Source organism: Halichoeres trimaculatus, unplaced genomic scaffold, assembly GCF_033239565.1.
Source record: "Halichoeres trimaculatus isolate MK-OKI-2021-1 unplaced genomic scaffold, fHalTri1.1 fHalTri1_scaffold_4, whole genome shotgun sequence".
NCBI lineage: Eukaryota > Metazoa > Chordata > Actinopteri > Labriformes > Labridae > Halichoeres > Halichoeres trimaculatus.
This window is the reverse complement of record NW_027437182.1, coordinates 18,176,147-18,199,337: the sequence shown is the minus strand read 5'-3', so window position 1 is coordinate 18,199,337 and position 23,191 is coordinate 18,176,147. Positions and strand designations below refer to the sequence as shown.

At 42.1% G+C, this 23,191-nt stretch overlaps 1 protein-coding gene across 1 annotated transcript in view; it reads left to right on the top strand.

The window, feature by feature from the left end:
- The window catches only part of fbn2b (fibrillin 2b), a 63,537-nt gene that overhangs the window by 25,298 nt on the left and 15,048 nt on the right, over positions 1–23,191 (top strand). The window contains exons 6-26 of the mRNA XM_074668861.1: positions 505–630; positions 7,309–7,434; positions 12,104–12,256; positions 13,095–13,337; positions 13,423–13,566; positions 13,809–13,928; positions 14,041–14,166; positions 14,262–14,384; positions 14,842–15,117; positions 15,221–15,274; positions 15,358–15,483; positions 15,794–15,919; positions 16,210–16,329; positions 18,013–18,150; positions 20,199–20,249; positions 20,445–20,570; positions 21,457–21,684; positions 21,852–21,977; positions 22,070–22,198; positions 22,335–22,460; positions 22,676–22,801. Coding sequence (XP_074524962.1) covers positions 505–630; positions 7,309–7,434; positions 12,104–12,256; positions 13,095–13,337; positions 13,423–13,566; positions 13,809–13,928; positions 14,041–14,166; positions 14,262–14,384; positions 14,842–15,117; positions 15,221–15,274; positions 15,358–15,483; positions 15,794–15,919; positions 16,210–16,329; positions 18,013–18,150; positions 20,199–20,249; positions 20,445–20,570; positions 21,457–21,684; positions 21,852–21,977; positions 22,070–22,198; positions 22,335–22,460; positions 22,676–22,801 — 2,913 coding nt within the window. The remainder of the gene's footprint in view (positions 1–504; positions 631–7,308; positions 7,435–12,103; positions 12,257–13,094; positions 13,338–13,422; positions 13,567–13,808; positions 13,929–14,040; positions 14,167–14,261; positions 14,385–14,841; positions 15,118–15,220; positions 15,275–15,357; positions 15,484–15,793; positions 15,920–16,209; positions 16,330–18,012; positions 18,151–20,198; positions 20,250–20,444; positions 20,571–21,456; positions 21,685–21,851; positions 21,978–22,069; positions 22,199–22,334; positions 22,461–22,675; positions 22,802–23,191) is intronic.

Genomic DNA, 23,191 nt, shown 5'->3' with positions numbered 1-23,191 from the left:
CAGGTGTATACATGTGTTCACTTTGAAAGTGAAGCCTTACATTAACAATGCAGCTGACACAGTGTGTATGTGCATGTGTTTGTCAGTATATCCCAGAAAATCCTCAGCTCTTCACAGAATCCAGCCCACTGACATATCCCTGATACTGGTAAAAGTGACTCATAGTGAATACTGGGAAAAGGTACATTTAAGAAGCCATTTCCTGCTCAAACATGGCCTTTCTGGAGGTAGTCTTACACACCACAGCCTGTGCCAAATTACGACTCATTTTTACCTCATTACCAGTAGAATAGATGATTTAAGAGCCATTATTTAGAGACTGAAAGTGTGTAAGAAACGAGCTCCATTTTGGAACATAGTGAATACTTATTATTTCCATTTTTCTCACTAGTGTGTGTGTTTTGGAGTTTTTTGCAGTATCACAAACATGAAATGCAACACTAGTAATCATAAGATCCTCCTTTATAACTTCTGTCTCTCTTCTTCTGTCACCATCATTCTCAGATGTGGACGAGTGCCAGGCAGTGCCAGGTCTTTGTTCAGGAGGAAACTGCGTCAACACTGTGGGATCCTACGAGTGTAAATGCCCCGCCGGCCACCGTCAGAGTGAAACCAGCCACAAATGTGAAGGTAAGTGTAGTGTTCGAAAAATAGGTGACTCAATATTAATAATGTAAAGCAAGTTGGAAAGGTTCCTCACAATGTGAATTAAAAGAATTTCAGTCCCAATCAAAGGTGGACTAAAGCTTCGCTTTCCAAATTTACCATCTTATTTATAGTGTTGGGTGAATTATTTTAAAGATGTAATTAGTTATAGTTACTAGTTACTGTCCTCCCAAAATTTAAATGAATTAGTAAGGGAATTACTCCTTCATACATGTGATTAGTTCCCAGAGAGAGTAATTATTGTGTTACTTTTTTAACAAAGAGAACCTCCAAATATGTAAAAGAATTTGGATTTTTGAGTGAGTTCTGCTCAATACAAGCAGCAATCTGCGGTCTAAGAATATTAGACAATGCAGAAGTGCTAAAATCTGCTGTTTCTCGAGTGTTCGCGAGGGGCTGGCTCCGGAAGTACCAGAAGTCACATACACACCAAGCCAAAAAAAAACATTTTCAAAGCAGAAATTAACCTGTTTACAGCCTGGTTTAAAAAACGTCTCCTGTCTGAGTTGCTAATTTTACTACCGGCACCCACTGTATGGGGGGATGAATTTTTTTCGAACTCGGCCGTTCAGAGGATATTAAGATCGTGAGCCCCCTTAATAAGAGGCACAGCTGAGGGTCACATGACCAACAGGCGCCCTATGACTGTACGCGAAGCCCTTGCCACTACCAATATGGCTGCTATAGCCGATCTGCTTCATTTTCTGTTTCAGAAACAGATGAGTGACGTCAGCAAGACTACGTCCATGTTCTATACAGTCTATGGTTTTGCTCAGGGGCATAATGTACCCATCACATGAATGTTCTTGCCTTTTACATCAATGACTTTGAAGTAGCCCGTTTACTTCTATCCTGAAATTGCCAGTTTTAATTTAACAGACCTCTCTGGATTGGCCAGTGTTGCGTTTAGTTTTCTTGTGTGGCTGTTTCCAGCCCATTGAGGTTTGAACCAATTACACCCACCTACCTGAACTCTGGGACTGATTGGTTTAACATAAAATTGTGCTCTACCTACTCCACCAAAGAATGACAAACAGACAAAATAAACACATTTTGTTTGCAGCTCCTGTCCTGTGCCTGGCTGGGTGAGCCAGGTTGGATAACAGCTGCTGTTATGGAAGTGCATAATAACACGCTACATTTTACTGTCAGTATCAGTGTTGAAATATTTGAGTAGTAATTAATCAGATTACCCATTTCAGGAAAACAATTACACCCTTATTTTTTAATACTGTTATTCCCAACACTGCTAATTAATCATACAGACTGGAAACCATCATTTAAAATTCCCAACGTTCTTTCAAAATAGCATGTTTAGTTGTATGACTGTGGTCCAAAACAAGCCTCTGAGTTCAATGATATGAAGCAAATAAAAACAATCATTTACGACCATTCAGTGTTTCCTTTAAAAAAAAAAATAGGTTTGAAAGATTGAATAATGGACAGTGGTATTTGCAAAACACCAGCCCCACTTGTAAATAGTTCAGCATAACATATGACCAATACACAGGACAGACAGTGGAGCTTGAGTTGCACTCTGTTGAGTTAACGGTGAGACGGTCACGGTTGGTGCACTTTATGATAACTGTGGGTTTGGCGGGATCAGTTGACAACTCGCTGTGGGCTTTTAAAAAAGTGACAGCATGTTCGGACTTCAAACAGTCTGGATATGTGTGCATAGACACGCACGCAGAGTAGACTCACATTACAATGCGTTGATTTTGGGGAATTTAAACAATGCCCGGGCTAAAGAGGGTGATGGTTAGCCAAGTGGGGATTTTGTCTGTTGGACTGCAGCCGATGAGTTGTTTGTCTTTTGGGAGGATTACAGAAAGCTCTTGAAGCTCTCCAGCCCAGACGATATGATTTCTACTGAGCAAGACTTTGGCTGCACAAGCTATTGAACTGTAAGAATTACGATCTAAATCCAGATACAGAGGGATTATCAGCATTTTTTAGTTACTTAAAATGAGCATCCTCCCCCTCAGGTTCATCAGAGGCAACAATCATGACACATGCATGTATGACTGTGATTTTCGACACAGTGAGTTACGGGAGAAGTAAAGGAAGGATGACTTCACTTAATTCACCAGAGTATCAGTTTAACTTGTGGTTGTGGGTCAACGCCACCAACAGTTTAGGACTTACAGTAATAAAAAAACAAGTGATCCCATAGAGATGCTGAAAGACCCGTGGGTGTGGATGATGGAGCTACATTCAGCAGCACACAGCAGAGAAAGGGCTGGGAAGTTAGACCACGCTTGACTCAACACTGGTGTCGGACAAAGCAGACTCATAGGAACAGCTCATTTTTGGAAAGTCCTGAAACTTTTGACTTTTTCACCCAAAAAACTCCACTTACAGTGTGTTTCAGTTGAAACAAATAGTGATCATGTTCTGATTGATGAGGAGCAGGGGAGGAAGAGAAAAACAGCCGGTTCTTAGAGACCCTGAGGGTTTGTAAGGGTTGACAGATTTCTTACTTCTATTAGACTCTCTTAGGCCCTTTCCAGTTTTGATTAACAGAATTAGCACATTTGGTTTAGTGAAGGTGACAGTGGTCAAAACACAAGTACAGCTGTGACTTTTTAGAATTTGATCCCTGGTTATTCCTTCTGGTGGTTTTTAAACATGTTACATTAAAAACATGCCAGAAAAGAGAGTGGAAAACAGTTTCTCTCAGTATTAAATTGTAGAAACCAACAGTTGTTTCCAAGCTTGACAACAAGAAATGATCGATTGTTATGATGGTTTAACAGATGGCTCTTGTCAGCAATGAATAATAATTGAGACTATTTAGGTGAAAAAGCAAATTGTTTGTTGGAATTTCTCCAGGTCAAAAGTTAAAGATGATGATACTCAATACAAACCAACAAACGTATAAAAATGTTTATGTTTGGCAGGGAGTGACGCTTTGAGAGGGTGTTTTCTGCTCTGCTTGTTCAGCTGCTGCTGTCTCGACTGCTCACACCTGGCCTCAGCATTTAGCAACCCCAACAAAGAGAAACAGGCTTGGCAGAGGAGGTTTAAATGACTCAATTCATTGGACAAATTTTCAAAATTATGGATCATTTCTCTGTGTGAATGACATGGGTTTGTTGATTTAAGTATTTATCTCTGTCCTCATCGAGCGGTTCCTTCATTTGTCCCATGCAGAGTCAGAGGAGGTGAAGTTTGGCGAAAACAAAAGAGCATTTGTTAACAAGTATCTTGAGTCATGGAGCAGCAGGAAGCCGAAGTTTCCATGTTTAGTGAGATCTCCCGAACAATCAGAGCGAGTCCGTTTGGGGTTGATGGTTTTTACTGAAATGCACTTTACGATAATGAACAAACAGCCTCACTTGTGCTCTCATGGGGAAATGAGGGAGCTTTCTGGAGCATTTAAGATGAACTGTAATTAAGACGTCATGGGCGTCTGATCCTTTTTGGCTCCATAGACACCTGGTTTTATGGCCTGCTTTTAGCTCAGTCTCTTCTTTTCACCTCCTTCTCCTCCTATTCCTGCTTCTTCTTCCATTGCTCTTCCATAAATATAACCTTTTGGCTTAAAACCAGCTGTTAGTGCTGAACAAAGGAACACTTACAGCAGCAGGGAAACTTTCTCATTACACACATGGTCCTCCCTGTAGCTCTGGCACTTGTGGCCCCTCACAGATTCAGTCTTAACACACGTACACACATAGTTTCTCACGTTAGTGTGTAGATAAGGAAAAACATCAGAAACTGGCTGAATTACACTCACACTATATCTGAAATTTTCACATTTTGATGTGCCTCTACATGTTCCTACTTGGCAAATTCAGAAGCAGACATTTATTCAGGTGACACACATTTCCTTCTGTACACACATTCAGTCCCAGAGTTCTACGTCTGTGTGGAGCGTAATGTCTGGCGTGCTGTTTCTACTGCTGACACAAGGTTTATTTGGCCGGGCCTTCGCAGCCTCACCTGGGCCCTCTGCTGCGGCTGTCAGACTGAAGTCAGCAGGGGAAGAACAGCCGTTCAGCCTCCCACAACAGGCATTAGTGTGCACATTCACACTGAGACATAGACACAAACACACGAAAACACACATTTTAGTTTGCACTCCAAGAAAGACAAACTCTTACACCCCTTCACTTCCCCCACTTAAGGTATAGGGCTGCTGTAAATGTGCCCACAGTGGTGCAGTAATTACAAATGTGAATAAATAAGCGTGACACATCATAAAAACCCAATACCTTCTGGTACTTCACTTTGGGTTCCTCTCGTCATGGAGCAATGGGCCCCCACCTCACCAAATAATACAACTTAATGCCGTCATAAAGCGCACCACCCCAAGGTGGGCCCTGCCAGGGAACGCAGCCAGGTGCTCCCAGGCATCGCCATGTCGGAGTCAGACCTGTTAAAATTAGGTCAGCTCATTCACTGAAGCCGGGGAGGTTTCTCTCTGTTAGTCAGGCTATTTGTTTCCATTTAGATGCTCGTTGTTGATTGGACAAAACTGTTGACACAGATTGTACCCAATTATTAAGACTCACGCTGCGCTGTTTAAGTAATTACATGTTGTGTTTTAACATTGCAGGGTTATTCGGTAACTCCAGTTGGCTAAACTCAATAAATTTAGATGCTAGCTGAAGAAACACAGAGGAATGAAATATGACAAAGCATCCAGTGCCAGAACTTTAATAGTTTCTAACTTTCTATTGTTTAACAGACAAGTTTTAGTAAACACTAAGTCCTGTCATAAACACCTAATCCTCATGTTGTTGTAAGTGTTTAAACTGTTTTATTTTTTTTTAGTTGGACCAATCATTGCGTTGTAAACAAGATTAATCTGAAATGTAATAAATAAAGTTTTTACACTCTGTTGTGCATGTAGAAATCAGTCTTTGGTTTAGTACAGCTTCTGTTTTACTCCTGCAGAGCGTCATGGTTTATTCTTTCAGAGACTTCCTACCCTGCACATGTTGTGAGTCACATGCTGGGCTTAAAAACCAGAAAAGAAAGCTTTCCCACATTGTGAAACTGCAGGTCCACAGGGATCATTTTTTAATTCTCTCCAGGAAGAAATACACTGCCTGGCAAAGTAAAACTTCCGCCAAAATACATGGTCACACACTCTAATATTTCGTTGGACTACCTTTAGTTTTGATTACAGCGCGCATTTGCTGTGGCACTGTTTCGATATGCTTCTGCAATGTCTAAAGATTTGTTGGAGTAATTTTTCACAAAGGTCTTGCATTGCTGATGGTAGAGTCTGACCGCTGTCAGTCAGCAATCAGTGAGGCTAACCGGAAAAAAAGGCTTCAATTTGCTAGGGAGCATAAAGATTGGACTCTAGAGCAATGGAAGGGGGTCATGTGGTCTGATGAGTCAAGATTGACCCTATTCCAGAGTGATGATCATCAGGGTAAGAACATAGACTGTATATAGAGTGGGCAGTGTGGCTCCGCCATTTACCATTGTACGGTTTTGAAGCCAAAATACCCCGTCACAGGCGCAGCCATTGAAGCAGTAGTGCAGCCAGAGTCTGGGCAGTAGAGACTGTGAGGGATTCTGGGAGAATCTGAGTGGAGCCGGGTGACAAAAATAATATTTTTTTTCTCTGTCAAGAGTCTAATCACTTCCTGTCTCTACCTCTCGACATATTTTACAATCCCTGAAAAAAATACACATGAATGGCAGCTGTCAGTCATCGTTAAACGTGATGTAAAACCTCGTTATTAACCTCTTATAGCTACTGAAAATGAAACCTTTCCAAAAAAAGAGGACTTGAATACAAGGCAGCCAAATAATATCTTCAAATCACTACAACAATCGGACATGAGAAACATTTCTGAAGTGTATTAATCTTTTTAAGTTTGACCACAGCCCATCTGGAATGACTGGAGAGCTGCACATTTTGACTTATACTGCAGCCAGCCACCAGGGGGAGCAGTTTTCCTGGTGACCTCACTTGCTGAGCAAGATGACGTCCATTTTTTAGTCTATGGGTAAGAAGAGAGGCAGATGAAGTGATCACCCATCATGTCTAGTGCCTACTGTACAAGCCTGTGGGGCAGTGCTGTGATCTGGTGTTGCTGCAGTTGGTCAGGTCTAGGTTCAGCAACACTGTGCTCACAGAATGAGGTCAGCTGACTACCTGAATATACTGAATGACCAGGTTATTCCATCAATGGAGTTTTTCTTCCCTGATGGCACGGCCATACTCCAAGATGACAATAACAGGATTTGTCGGGCTCAAACTGTAAAAGAGTGGTTCAGGGAGCACGAGACATCATTTTCACACATGGATTGGCCACTACGGAGTCCAGACCTTAACCCATTGAGAATCTTTGGGATGTGCACAGCAGTCAGACTCTGCCATCATCAATGCAAGATTGTGGTGAAAAATGAATGCAACACTGGATGGAAATAAATCTTGTGACATTGCAGAAGCCTATCGAAGCATTGCCATAGACGTGCGTGCTGTAATCAAAGCTAAAGGTAGTCCAATGAAATATTAGAATGTGTGACCTTTTTTTGGGGGGGACAACTTTTTTTTGGCCAGGCAGTGCATGTACTGCTACAGATGCGTGTTTCCATATTTAAAAAACTTGTAAGGGATGATGATGCGTGGGTTTTGTGTTAATGATACAACTGTATGATTGTGTGTTCCAGATATTGATGAATGCAGCACCATCCCTGGTGTGTGTGATGGAGGAGAATGCACCAACACTGCCGGTAGCTACGTATGCACCTGTCCACGAGGCTACATCTCCAGCACAGATGGCTCCAGATGTGTTGGTGAGGCTCTGAATACACAAACACATTTCTACCATCTCTTTCCCTTACGTTTGCCCATTTCCTCACCCCCTGGCTAGCTTAAAAGCAAAGCTGGCCAACAGACCTGTGGTCGCCATCAACAGACAAACAAACTTGCACGCACTTTTTGGCCCTGACAGCATTAATGTACTCTAATCTTAGCCGTGCTCTGACTCATTTTTAAAACACACACACACTCACACATGCACACGCACTCTGTCACACATTACAGTGCATACTTCTCTGACATGTCCCATGAAACACTACCAGGTGTTAATGTATTCCTGCAAACCTCATCCCTAGCAGCGGCCATACTGAAACACAACCAGGTGTTAATATATTAGTTCAAGATTTAGCAGGAAACTGACAGCTCAGGGTCGGCCTGTTTCACTCTATCAGCATCGGAGCCCCAGACCCAGTCCACTCCGCTCAGAGCTGGCTTAGCAAAATAAAACCACTACTGTTCCTGAAAATGAACCTCTGAGATCTGTGGAAAATAAAGAGTCTCTGTTTTTATTGTGGAAAAAAAAGGTTTGAGAGGAAAAAGTTCAAAAACACAGAGAACAATTTCCAGAATCTCCCACACATGCTGCACATGCATAAACAGGGTAAAACCTGAACTGACAGTCAGTGTGTGAGTTAGCCTGTCATGTGGTGGAGCCCTCAGCTCTGGTTTAAACGGCATGTGGTGTTGTTTAGAGGAAACAAAGAAGAAACAGAAGACAGAGAAACACAAAAATGGCACCAATAACCTCAGCAGGGGAGGACAACAAGTCCTAAAGTATGCATAAACCAGAACACTGCAACACTGAGGGATGTTTGGTGTCTGGTTTTCAGTCTTCCCCTTGACGGTTTTCTTCAGGCTGATAAACCTGCCTGCAAGGATTCCTCACCTGGAGCTAAAAAAGCTGAAAGTGCTAGTGCTTAAATGCTTGATGAGGCTTTTAGGGCAGCTGGTGTGTGGGTCAGTGAAGTTGTTCCACACCAAACAGGGGTAAGTGTGTGTATATACACACAGCATTGTGCGCTGGGTCAGCGCACACTGGGGCATCCTGGGACACCATCAGAGATGGGCCCTCTGCCAGGCAGAGAGTTTGGATGTCCCCTAAGTTCGACCATGTGGTGTTTGTGAAGGCTTCTGACAAGACATACACAACAGAAAATAAACAAATGAATACAGAATGATGATTAAAGGATACTTTGAGTAGTAAGAGGGGAAAAAAAACTATTGAGAAAGTAAGAAGTGAGAAACTAGAGTAAAGAGTTTCAGAGTTTCAAATTGATATTTCGAGAGAAAGCTGCCGACGTTTAGAAAGTGGATTCTGGATTTCAAAAGAGAAAAACTGGAGAAACGACAACCTGAATCATCATGTGCTCCTGCCTTAGTGGCTTGGCTCACACAGTGACACCGTGCTCTAATCACCCAAACCCAGAAGCTCCCCATATGTCTGCTTTTAAGAGAGTCTTTTTTTCCCCTCATCCTCTTTCTTCTTTGCTCCTGGAGGAGACAGGGTTCTCTTTTTGTAGAGGGTGAATCACTCCAAAGTAGCTTACAGTTCAGTGATTCATGGTGGAAAGCCTTTCCGGTTTCTCTTACACACTTGCATGATCTTGGAACTTCTGTCCTCTTATGTCTCCCAGCTGTTGTTATTTTCTCTGAATAAACTCCTCAGCTCAAAAACAGTGACCTTCTCTATCTTCTTTTTTTTATTTGACTTCTGGCTCTTAGATCTGTTTTAGCCCTTTCCTTGACATCCAAATCTTGTGTCCTGCTCCCCTCTGCCTGCACAAGACAGAAAAAAAGGAGTAAATAAAACAGGTGCCAGACATAACCCCCATACATCCTTCCTCCGTCTCTGTCCTTTTTCCAAACTGTACAAGACTAGACTGGGAAGAGATGAAGAAACGATAAGTGTACTGAAACAAAACCAGACTAGATTGGGAAGGATCCAAGAAATGTTGAGATATTTTAGTCTAGTGATACAAAATAACAGACACAAGTCCTGGCCTGGAAACTCAGATATCATAAACTCTGCTTGTTTCCTCTTGATGTTCCTGACACACTTTGATTAAACTTCCCACACTGTCTGATCCATCGTGTCTTTTTTGTGGCTAGGACACAAAGTGATAAAAGAGAGTAAGTCATTTTTATAGGGCTGCGTTCTTGCGCGCTTGCCTTCATGTTTCAGAGGCAGGATGTACAGCTTCTGGTCGCTTACAGGGTTTACCATTTGCATGAAGGTGTATAGGCCCTGGATGTGCTGTACTGTGGTGAAGTGGGCCAAGTGGGAGCAGTGGGGGGGCTGACAGTAATCACAGCGTAATGCCCTGTCACAGGGTGGAAGCTTGAAAGAAAAAAAAGGCCGTGTCCAGTCACTCAGTCTGTAAAAACACCTCACCAAATGAAAGCATATGCCTGTGTAGTGGTGCAACACTAGTGAGCAAACCACAGTCTGGATCCAATTTAAGCCATCATCATCCTCATCAGCAAACCCTGACCCCCCCACACACACACGCAGACACACTCACACACACACAACTCCGCCTGGCCTCCAGCTCTGTCAGTCCTTTGGGATGATTTTCTCTTCACATTTGTGTATTTTAAATTAATGAAGAGCGTTTAGCAAAGGTATATCAGTGTTTAGTTACAAAGGTTTTGTGCAAATACCATCTGGGTTTTTATGGAAATGTGTGTTAGTGTGTGTGTAATTACATGTGGATGTGTGTGTACTGTACTGAATGTGCTCCCAGACTCAGCACAGCCCCTCATGTTGTATCTAATTGGCAAGAATTGCTCCACATGGAACTGATTAATTCCAGACTGCTGGCTCATTAGCGAGTTAATCGACTTGTGCTCCTCCCTCCTCTCCCCTTCACTCTGCCCTCTTTTTTTTTCTGTAGATGCACTCAAAGTTCCCTTCACAAGCGTTGTTTGCCCTCTCTAAATCTTCCTTTTCCTCCTCTGTTTTTTTTTTCTTCAATATCCAGAACCCCCCCCCCGTCTTCTTCTCCATTTACTCCTTATCCATGGTCTTTGAACCCCAGCCTCCTCTCCTTGCCCCACTGACCCTGACCTGGAAAACTGTAACAAATAAGACCCCCCTTTTGGAGGCCCTTCAGATTCCTGCAGTCAGTTGAGACCCCAGGCAACCTTTTCGCACTGCCTGCCCATAAAGAAGCTTCCTCTCTGGCAAGACCAGCCCAGTGACTCACCGCAACACTTTTTCCAGAGTAGTGATCACCTGTAACTTTTTTACCACGCAAAATGCAGCGTCAGTGGTGGAAGAAGTTGTTACCTGAGTCATTAAGTCAAACACTGATGCATCAACTAGCAAAAAAAAAAAAAAAAAACAGATTTCAGCGCCCTCTCTGGTGGATAGCATCAAGTCTGTCTCTATGTTCCACCTCTCCTCTGATTTTGTCCCTCATTAAAACAGAGGACTACTACTTCTAAGTTACAAAAAGCAGCATCAGATGTGTCACATATCATCTTTCATCAAAGTGCATTCTAAAACGGAAATACCATTGCATAAAACCTCAGACATGGTGTCTGCGGATAAAAAGAATTATAAGTTGATAAATCAGTTGTGGGAAAATTAAGGCCCTTAAAAAGTCTTAAAAAGTCTTAATCAGAATGTTATGAGGTATTAAATTTTATTGCTCCAAAAGTATACATGAATATTTATCCTTGGGACTGCTACAAACTAACCTGATACACCAGACTGACAGTTCCATATAACCGCCAAGGAAATAGTCCATCTGGTTGGAAAATGTTTTCAGGGTCTGAACCTTCAAAAATAACCACACCCGGTGATTGGACGATCATTCTGCTCATCACACTCACCACAGACCAGCATGTGGATCTAGAAAAAGCTTTAGCATCTCAAAATATTTCTCTCTAGATCATAATAGTTTCTTAAGACTCCTGAGAAAATGTCTCAGACTTTTGAGGACCTGGGATCTTAGATTCTTACCATTCAGAGAAAGCTTCCCCTGATCTCAGTTGTTTTGGAACAAATTATCATTGTTCAAATCACTTTTTTACTGGATACAATGTGACGAGATGAGGTATTTATCAGTACAGTTAGGTAGAGCTGTTGTTTGAAACCTGACAACAAGCAAAGTTCTATTTTTTGTGAGGTGCAGGCTAGATGTAGTGCTAGCAGCCCAGCATATCCGTAGGCTAATGTGACAACAAACTCAGTTAGTACAGTAGTTTAATAGCTGTCGGTATGTGGCTCTGATGGAAAGCAAATAACACAATCTCAAGCACATGTCCTAAATTTTGACAATGATGAAATAAAATTCTTGTTTTTTTCTGCAAGTTGACCTTAAATGACTGTTACTTGTTGTGGGAATGAGGATGTCAATTAACCTGCCTTTAGTTTCATTTATTCTTTCAAGCATTATTCCTTCTCAGCTTATCTAATTAATGTTAAAATGCAAACTATGTCTGAAATGTCTTAAGATTTTTTAAAAGGTTTTTAGAAAAGTTTTAAAAGATATTGAATTTAACCTCAGGATTTCAGCATATACCCCGTCAGACATGGTTGAAAGCTGTGCTGTTTTGAAGCCCTGTTTCTGTTAAATTTGACTTCTGTTGTGAGGAAAACTTTAACCTTTAATTAATCTCATCTTCTTCTTCTTCCAGATCAGCGTGTGGGCACCTGTTTCTCCGCTCTGGCTAACGGCCGCTGTGCTGCAGAGCTGACCGGCCAGTTCACCAAGATGCAGTGCTGCTGTGACACAGGACGCTGCTGGGCTTTGGGACAAATCCCTGAGATGTGCCCCGTCAGGGGATCTGGTTAGTACACACGAAAGCAATATAAACAGAATTAGAGTTACAAGCAGATCCAAGAGTTTGAGTTGTTGACAAAAACACATGGTTTTAACAATGTGTGCCCTAACTGATCCCAAATAAAGTGATGGATTTAAATCAGGACAGAACATCAATTGCCTTCGTTCTCCGCTGACACAAACCTGGCGCTATCCTCATGACTTTGTCTAAGTCTTGGCGTGAGCTCATGCAGTAAATAAAGCCACACATGCATGAATGTTTCACAAGCCAAATGAGTTTAACCCAGTAACATTCAACAGGGTTTGGGCCATTAGAGAAAGCTGTGTGTGTGTGAGACAGAGAGGGAAGAGCCCCCACTCTGACTGATGAGCATGATGTCATGAGTGCAAACTAAACAGAGAAAGATGGGAAAGATTTTCACGGAGATAATGAGCCATCGTCTCCTCTGTCAAGCAGGAATTCAGAGCACTCTTCCTCTGCGTGAGACCTTATGATCCATAGCTGATCTGTTACTGATCTTCACTTGCTGGCACCGCCAAAATAAGATGTGTGTTTGATTCATTGTTATTGTCAAATGAAGTGAAAACATACATACAGACAACACAGTGCTGAACACTCCGAGATATTTGCACACATAAATATATTCATATGGGAACACACATGAGAAAAAACACACTGGGGAGATACTGCTACTGCTTGCAAGTACGAGAGGAGTTTGTGGTTTTGCAATTTTCTCCATTCAGGCTTCACTCAAAGTCAAAGCAAATCTGACAACTTTTGCAGTTAGGTGACTGATTTATAAAGTGCATTCACTAACTCGCTCTGTAATCTGCTTCCGTTTCAGATGAGTTCAGGCGCTTGTGTATTGTAGGCGTTCCCCAAGGTCTGCCTCATGGCTACCCCAACGGACAATTCCCCAACACCAACGGCAACGGCTTCAACTATGGATTCAAGTTTCCCAGTGCGCCCAATGGTAATGGCAACGGAGGAGGAGGAGGCGGCTTTGGAGGAAACGGGGGAGGCTTTGGAGGTAACGGAGGAGGCTTTGGAGGCAATGGAGGCGGCCTTCTGACGCACCCGAGTATACGTGAGTGTTTCTCAGGACTGAAATGTTGATTTAATAAGAAAGCTGTGTTGATACGTGATATTGATCCGTTTTTCTTTTTTCTTAGGCACTGTGTCTGTGAACGACAGTATTGATGTGTGCAAACATTTCACCAACCTGTGTCTGAACGGACGCTGCATTCCCACACCCACGAGCTACCGCTGCGAATGCAACATGGGCTACAGACAGGATGTTCGAGGGGAATGCATCGGTAAGACATATCAACTCTACAGCATATGAATGTGTCAGCTCTCAGTAACCTCCCTCAGCCCCTCAGGCAGATACAGTAACCATGAGACGGCCCCACAGTTATTTGCATGCACTGCACTGCCATCTTCTGTTGGTTTAGGGAACTTTTCATCAGGTTAATCCTTGCAGAAAAGGTGCTTCAGTGTGTTTCAAGTGCATTCCCTTTCCTGTACTCGGACTTTTTACATTTTTACATCTCTGCAGATGTGGATGAGTGTGTGAGTAAACCATGCACTAATGGAGACTGTGTCAACACACCTGGATCCTACCACTGCAAGTGCCATGAGGGTTACCAGGGAACTCTGTCCAAACAAGCCTGCATTGGTGAGTCTGTCCGATGCATGAAACTATGATGCTGTGGCTGCATTTCCTCATAGGCACTTTTCAGTACATAAACTGTCCCCCTCTCCCCCTGTGCCCACTCTCTTCACCTCAGACATTGATGAGTGTATTATGAACGGAGTGATGTGTCGCAACGGCCGCTGTGTAAACACAGAGGGAAGCTTTCAGTGTGTCTGCAACGCCGGCTTTGAGCTCACTCCTGATGGGAAGAACTGCATTGGTGAGGAGCCAGCACAGAAAACACATTGACCTGCACACAAACTCTCACTTTGATGAACTGGGCCTCACTTCTTTTCCCTCTTTGACCTCCTCCAGACCATGATGAGTGTGCCACCACTAACATGTGTCTCAACGGGATGTGTATCAACGAGGATGGCAGCTTCAAGTGCATCTGCAAACCGGGCTTTTCTCTGGCACCAAATGGACGATACTGCACAGGTATTAATGATTAATGAGGCACAGACATAGACCTGATGTCATGAGTCAAGCAGTGATGACTGATGTGGTGTTCATTTTATCCCCTTTCTTTGTTTCTGAAGTCAGACTTTTTGAAACATTAGGTGAAAACAGACAAAGAGATATTTTCTATGTTATAGCTGTGAGAGCAGCTGACAGTCCATTTAAGTCACACCATTGCACAGACTCACAGGTGCATAACCCAAATACTCGTACATCAGCCCAGCTAACGCTCCACAAACGGATGTTTACAGAAAGAGCATTAGATTGATGTAAAGGAAATGATTTAATGATTTGCTAGTCCATGTCTGAAATTATCTCCCGAGGTATCCTCATTTAAAAGTGGGTACTGAAATGCACCATCTGTACACACATCTGCCTAAGCTCATAAACTGAAGCAGACGTATGACGTGGACTCTGTGCTCCCTCTCCCCATTAGACATAGACGAGTGTCTCACACCTGGAATATGCATGAACGGCCGCTGCATCAACTCTGAGGGCTCCTTCCGCTGTGAGTGCCCCCCGGGCCTGGCTATTGATGTGGACGGGAGAGTGTGTGTGGACACACACATGAGAACCACCTGCTATGGCGCCATAAAGATGGGTACATGCTCACGGCCATTCCCTGGTGCAGTGACCAAGTCTGAGTGCTGCTGTGCTAATCCAGAGCATGGCTTCGGTGAACCATGCAATCCTTGTCCCTCCAGGAACTCAGGTGACATATTTGATCTGTTTCAAAAAAAATTTTCAGCTTTTGAAAAGAAGTGTGGCAAATTACTTACCAAAAACATGTGTGTTTCTTATCCTGCACCATTCAGCGGAGTTCCAGGCTGTGTGCAGCAGTGGTATTGGCATCACAACTGATGGTAGAGGTGAGTGTGTTGTTCAGGAATGATGATGTGCTGTTCTGAAACATCCACTTAATTCAATGTGTGTAATTCATGCTCTCTTGCAGACATCAATGAGTGTGCACTGGACCCTGACATCTGTCAGAACGGTATCTGTGAGAATCTGAGAGGAAGCTACCGCTGCATTTGTAACATCGGTTATGAGTCTGACACGAGTGGAAAGAACTGTGTCGGTGAGTCAAATGGGAAACAGATTTAAAATCTAAGTCATAGCCATAGAAAGACAAGTTTGTGTATCTCTGTCAATAGAGAAACTTTGTACCTTTCTGTTTGGGGCTGCAAGTTTTGAATAACGTGATGAAAGTAAATGCAAAGACATAGAAAGATCATGTGAAGCGTTCCCATCTTTCAGCTCAGCTATTGGTCAGATCAAATCCAGAAAGGCTGTACCAGGGAAAGAGAATCACCAAAGACCTTTAATTTTGTTTGTTCTTCATTAAATCTTACATAAGTTTTATAATTCTTTGTTTTTACTCCTTGCAGACATCAACGAGTGTCTGGTGAACCGTCTGCTTTGTGACAACGGCCTGTGCAGAAACACCCCCGGCTCATTCACCTGCTCCTGCCCTAAAGGATACGTCTTCAAACCTGAATCAGAGACTTGTGAAGGTAAAACTGCAAACGCACATCCACACATACACACACGTGTCTCCTCTAACACACTGACACACTCAGTATGCGTGCTGCCTCGTATCCACATGTGTTTTGTGGTTTTTACTGACAATCAAGGTTATTATGCAGTGACATTATTACCAGATGTGTGGCATTAACTCCCAGTAAACATGTGGATCATGGAGAGGCGACATACTCATTGTGTTTGTAAGCACTAAATTGGCTCGATGATCCGTCTGAGTGAGCCCTCTCAGCCCTGACCTAAGGTGTGTTTGCACGTGTTTCAGATATCAACGAGTGCGAGTCAAACCCGTGCATCAATGGCGCATGTCGCAACGTGGCCGGGTCCTTCAACTGTGAGTGTTCACACGGCAGCAAGCTGGACTCCACCAACACCATCTGCGTCGGTAAGACATCACTCCTCTGGAATACCTGACGTCCATTAGAGAAGCGCTTGGGGTCCTAGACACAGCCTGTGTTAGATAATGATCACACACTTGGACCGAGTGTCAGGAGGAAATAGTTGGTCAAGCTAAGGTGAGCTGAGTTCCCTTAAGTGGCTCTGTAACAGTAAGAAGATGGTTTTAACTTGTTACCAGGCTGTTAGATATAAACACATTTTCCCCCTCTGGTTAAGCTTAATGTGACTGGAACAAGAAGCAAAATCAAATCTACTGGCTGAGATACATGACTTTTGCTGGACTGTTGTTTCAGAACAGTGGACAGCGCCGTGAGTGCATGGACTGCTGTGAGAAAGTGAGAGAAAGTTAGACCACATGATGAGCGGTTTACTTTCTTTTTCTTTTTCCTACAGTTTATTTATCTCCATCCCTATCCCATGTTTTTAAGGACCTCCACAAAGCTCATCTTCTGACTGGAACCCTTCTTTTTGTGTAATCAATCAGTCAAATGAAGGTTTACTCTCTACTTCTGTAAACAAGAACTCTTGATGGTTCAGGTTTCCAGGAGCGATCCCAAGACAACATCAGCCTCAGATGTCAGGCAAAATGGCACACACGGATGATTTATCCGATAAATCCTTGCATGCATGGCTTCAGTTCACATGGAGCTTGCTTCATAGAGATTTGCTGCAGACTCAAAATGACATTTGGTATGCGAAGCTCTCTGCAGAGGTCTAATAGTCCGTGTGTGTGTTCTTTAGGGAAATCTTTCTGAGAAAGCTACATGCTAATACAGAGACAGATGTTATTATAACTGGAAGGGGGAGTGAGTCATTAGATAAATAGTCATACATTTAGCATGAGCTGGCTCTGTCGGAGGTCCACAAATCCTCTGCTCTGGCTCATCTCTGTCGTATGATTTAAATCAGTCAGCAGGAGAGAGAAAGAAAATAAATTGTGGTTTTGTGTTTGGGTGGCCTTGTGGTTTTTGGTGGAAGGTGTCAGTGTTATGACTCTGCACAGTTCATTAGGAAAGGAACTGGGTAAGATTAAATGTAATACTTCAGGCTTTTTACCCATCTTAGTGTTTATCCAGAGACGCACGATTTACAGCACTGAATAGAGCTGAAGGTTACATGGTAATAGTTTAAAAAGAGATTGCACTCTTTATCTCTATTTGTGCATGAGAATTTTTTTAAGTGGAATTCTTTTGCACTCAATATTTGTAAAATCAAAAAACCCTCTCAACCAAACCAGTCACTGCATGGGGAGAGTGGGTAGTACTCAAAATCAAACAAATTACTAATGTCCACATGAAAAAAAGGCATTTTTTAATGTCTTATTCAACAAAAAAAAGTTTCAAACATAAAATGTGTAGTATCCTTTCACTGTCATGTCTAATGGTTTAAGAAAATTCACCTTCTCCAGTGTCCACCTGACCCATCCATGGTCACGGTACTTGGTTTAAGCTATCAAAATGAGCACTAAGATATATTGGTAGCAACACCGAAGGCATCATATTTAATTCTAAATTCCCCTTCAAAATATTCAACAGAAAAAATTGTCCTAATATAATCAAGTTTACATGACGGTAGAGATAAAGCTCTAACAGTATTTACTACACAAACCATTAATGTAAGAATAAACAATGTAAAAATGTTGTTCTCTTGTGTTATTTCTGCTCCACAGACAGTATGAAGAGCACCTGCTGGCTGACGATACAAGACAACCGCTGTGAGGTCAACATCAATGGCGCCACCCTGAAGTCTGAGTGCTGCTCCACACTGGGAGCCGCCTGGGGGAGCCCGTGTGAGCGCTGCGAGATCGGTAAGTACACAGGCACACACAGATGTACAAAAAAAAATACACGACTCACTTTGGTTGGTGTCACTTTTTTTTAATTTAGTTATTCTGAACTTTTTAGTGCCAAAGCGTGGAAAGGATTCAGTTTTCCTTAGATTTTAAATTTTTACTTAGCTTCAAAAATGCAATATACTGTTCATTTTTTCTTATTTGTAATAGAAATGGGGGGAAATGCTGCATTATCTTATTTATCAAAATAATTTATTTGATTACAAAACATGATACACTTTGTGTCAGTTAACACTTTTAAGTAAAAGCAGTGAAGTAAAATGTCAAGTCTTTGAATTTCTTGCTGCTTTGCTAAAGATCAGATACTATTTAATTTAGGGGTGGGCGATATGGCCCAAAATTTATATCACGGTATTTTTCCTTCATATTGCGATAACGGTATTGTATCGCGGTTTTCCAACATTTAAAAAAGTGAAATCTTTTCATAACATGATTCTGACTCTGTTCTGTGTTATAAGTGTACCTAGCAGGATGGAAAATGTCTAATACTGTAATAGAAAAAGACTTTTGCCCACAATGTACTTTTGCAAGAAAAACTTATCCCATTTCAAGCTTGAAGTGCACTGAACTGTTGAGCAAACTGGGTCTGAGGAATGAAGCATATTTACAGAAAAAAAACCTTTTTGCATTTTATTTAAAAAAGGTGAGCAATTAACTAATAACATTTTGGAAGCCAATAAATTTGTAAAATTTAACTAAAACTTAGTGAGTTTTCCTAAATTTATGTTCTGTATGTTTTCTGAAGCTTGCAAGGTTGTCTAATGAAGAGCTCGAGATTTCTGAGCTTTTATTCATACACTGCTGCTGTAATACAGATGGCTGTGACATGAGACAGAACATTTCACTAACGTGTTTTTTTCCACCGCTATTGTGTTTTTCAAACAACAAACAGACAAACACAGAGATACAGACAGATCAGTGATTTTGACTGAAGAACGGGGGGTGAGGGTTTAGACTCAGAGCCTGAACCATGAACAAAAAAACAAAAACTTTTGAGGCAGTTGCTCGGTCTACAGCTTTATCAATCCAAGGTAGGATTCCTAAATCATTTAATGCTGTTTTAAGATATTTATCATCATCACTCACAAGGAGTAAAAGCAATAACCTGTCCCAGCAGAGCAACATGATGTGACGCTGGACAGCACTCGGGCTTCATCCTCAGAACAAGAGTCTATCAAAGGCATTTTTCAGCTACATGTTTATTGGTCTAAAAAGTGAAAATAAACTTATAGCAAACTAGCACAACTCTTGTTGTACCTTTCCCATCAGCAGAAACACCTGCCTCCACCTCTCTGCCAAAGCTCACCAAAACTCATATTTTTCGTTGGAGCATATTTTATTGATAACGAATATAATCCAGAAATTTATTGGTTTTAATGCTACGAGGGTACGAAGCTTGTTAGAGCGTAAATATCCGTAATTTAGCTGCACCATTGTTTAAGCCGCAGGATTCAAAGCGTGTGAAAAATGTTGCGGCTCACAGTCCGCAAACCACAGTTTCAGTTTGCTTCAAAACGTTTATTTTGATGCCACTACTTTTGTTAAAAAATGGTTGTATCACATTTTAGGTTTTGAGGTTTGACCATAGACACTTGCTTATAGCAATGTACAGCCTGTGTCCAAAACAGGGCAGCTATCATCACACACACCAGTTGTTTCGCTTTCTGCACGCCGGTAAATGTTTACTTCGTCACGTCACTGATTCGGTGCTACTGGACTTAAAGGTGTATTTTCAGAATGGCTGTGGCAGAAAAATGTCTTCTCACGTCGAGAGAAACAAACCTCCCACATAGATTAACCACTACTTGGACTAAATTATGTGTAACAATGCTTTACCGCGGTGATTACAAAATTCATTTTGTGGCATGATACCGGTGACGGTGATGAAACCAGCATACCACCCACCCCTAATTTCATTGCAGATTCATTGACTTGACTTTATTTGCAGAGCTCATACATAAAACATTTGTTTAACACCCCTCAATCTTGTCATGTCTCTTCAGACACAGCCTGCTCTCGAGGGTTTGCTCGTATGAAGGGCCTTGTGTGTGAAGGTAAGAACATTTGATAAGTTAATGAACGGTGACCAACCTTCAGCACTCCCATGAAATCGTTCCGTCTTCTTTTGCCCTTGTAATGTTCCTTCATGAAATGTCCCTGTAGTCTTCTCCGTGAAAAAATATGTGTGTGTAAGTGTTTGTGTGTTCCACTTTGTAATCATGGTTCTGAAAATGTTCTGCTCCCTGTAGACATTAATGAGTGTGAGGTCTTCCCTGGAGTGTGTACAAATGGACGCTGTATGAACACCCAGGGCTCGTTCCGCTGCGAGTGTGCTGAAGGTTTGACCTTGGACAGTTCTGGACGCACATGTGTGGGTAAGAGGACTGAAAGGCCACAAAGTAACACATCCACTTAGTGTTTTATGATCTCCACTTATAGATTCTACATTATAACATATCACTATATATACTCCTGGGAGACTAAAGTGTTTTGTGTGACATTTTTGGTCCATGAAGTGTTCACTAAATCCACATCAGCAGGCTTTTGTGAGTGAAGAAAAAAAAACAGGAGGCGGCAGCTTGGACTGCTGTACCGTCATTCTGGCTCCTGTCAGCAGACTCTGAACAACAGTCTATTTATCTCTTTAAACAGGAATATGCATGCAAATTTGGCCAAAAATCTGTTCAAAATGAAGGATTAAAATTTAAGCCACAAACCTGCTTGACCCATGTCATGAAAGCTAGTCCTGCAGCTCTCTTGACTGCACCAAAATGCTCTGTTTGACCTCCATTGCCCTATTCAAGAGACAGACTCCAAAATCTGTGTCATGATGATGTTACTTTTGCAAATTTAAAAGCAGAGAACTGAAAGTTTTGAACCAGGAAGTAGGCCAAACTTTTGGTTTATTCTGCTATAGTAAGCCCAAGCAATGCCCCGGGTTTTTCACTATTCACGGTGAAACTGAGACTCATCAGACAAAGATGAGCCAATGCATCTCTAGAGGATGATAAAAAAAGAAAAGGAAGCATGGCAGCAAACATATTTAGAGGGTCAAATGAGGTCACTCCAACAGCTTCTCATTGGACTGTAAACATTGCAGCATCCTGAGAAGTTAGTCTGGTTTGCTTGCTGCATGACCGACAGACTTGCTGTTAGGCTATATTTGATTGGTTACGAGATTGATTGTTATACAAACTGTTATTTTCAGTGACTGTTATAATCAGAGCTATCGCTTTCCCTTTATTTTATCAACTTTACTAGACATGCGCAGCGAGCAGTGCTTCATGAAATGGCACGAGGATGAGTGTGGTGAGCCGCTGCCAGGGAGATACCGTGTGGACATGTGCTGCTGCTCTGTCGGTGCTGCCTGGGGAGTTGACTGTGAGGAGTGCCCCAAACCAGGCACACCCGAGTATCGAACCATCTGCCCCAGAGGGCAAGGCTTCGCCAACAGGGGAGATATTCTGACTGGCAGGGCCTTCTACAAAGGTTCACACTGTTTTTCAAACACTCTTGAGTTAAGATTTCTTGGCAGAAGCGTTCTTTGTATCACTCATTATTCTGCAATAAGACGTCTTGATAGTAAATATGCTTCTGTGACTCATCTGTGCTGATTTCTTTTTAGGAGTTATTATATGTTTTGTCTTTCTCCTCAGATGTGAATGAGTGTAAAGTGTTCCAGGGTTTGTGCACTCATGGAAACTGCCGGAACACCATCGGCAGTTTTAAGTGTCGCTGCAACAGCGGGTTTGCTCTGACTGCAGAAGAGAGGAACTGCACAGGTATGAGAGAGGAGCCACACAGGCGGGCAGATTGATTGCATGTAAAGGTTTGAGCAGTTAATGAACCCTTTGTTTTTCTCTCTGTGCCTCAGACATCGACGAGTGCCGCATCTCCCCAGACCTGTGTGGTCACGGTGCCTGTGTCAACACACCTGGCAGCTTCGAGTGTGAATGTTTTGAAGGCTATGAGAGCGGCTTCATGATGATGAAGAACTGCATGGGTATGTGGGAAAGGAATTTACACGCACCGTAACCACTCAATGACTTGTCGTACGCAATGTGAATAAAGTTTGGTAACCTTGTTCTTTTATGTTACTCCCCTCTTTTCTGTTACTCATCTCTTCTCTCATGGTACAGATATTGATGAGTGTGAGAGGAACCCCCTGCTGTGTCGTGGAGGAACCTGTCTGAACACAGAGGGAAGCTATGAGTGTGACTGTCCAACTGGACACTCGCTCAGCACTGATGGATCTGCCTGTGAAGGTTTCTATCATACCCCATATTATAGCACACACATATGCATTCATGAACATGCTTATGTCGTTTTATGTCATAGCGAACAAAGGTCTTTAAAAAGGAAGTGAAATTGAAGTCAATATCTGAAAAAAATGGTGAAAGTGTGTATTATCATTATTTTGCATTACTACCTTAAGGTGCTTCTACACCACACAGTGTATAACCCACATGTCTTCCTTTAGATGTGAACGAGTGCCAGCTGAGTGATAACTTGTGCAAAAATGGGCAGTGTGTCAACATGCCGGGAACCTACCAGTGCTCCTGTGACACAGGGTACCAGGCAACACCGGACCGACAGGGCTGTGTTGGTGAGTATAGCGATTCAAAAATATTATCACAAGTGCTGTCAGGCGATTAAAAAAATTAATCTAATTAATTACAGGATTTGTAATTAATTAATCGAATTAATCGCATTTTAATCTCATATCTGCTTAAGGTCCCAAAATAAAGAATATGAATTCCAGGACATTAAAATTACATTGAAATACATGAAAAAACATGTAAAAATAAGGTGGGAATATATACAACACATCTTTAGGTACCCTGAGGCATAAGGAACACATGAAAAAGTTTTATGGTTCTATCTTTACAATATCTACACAGTCCTGCACCTAAGATAAGCTGATTTGATTTTTAGGAGGTTTTTTGCTTCTGTCACATTTTTACTCAATGTGGACTCAATTTTCACTGCTATATGA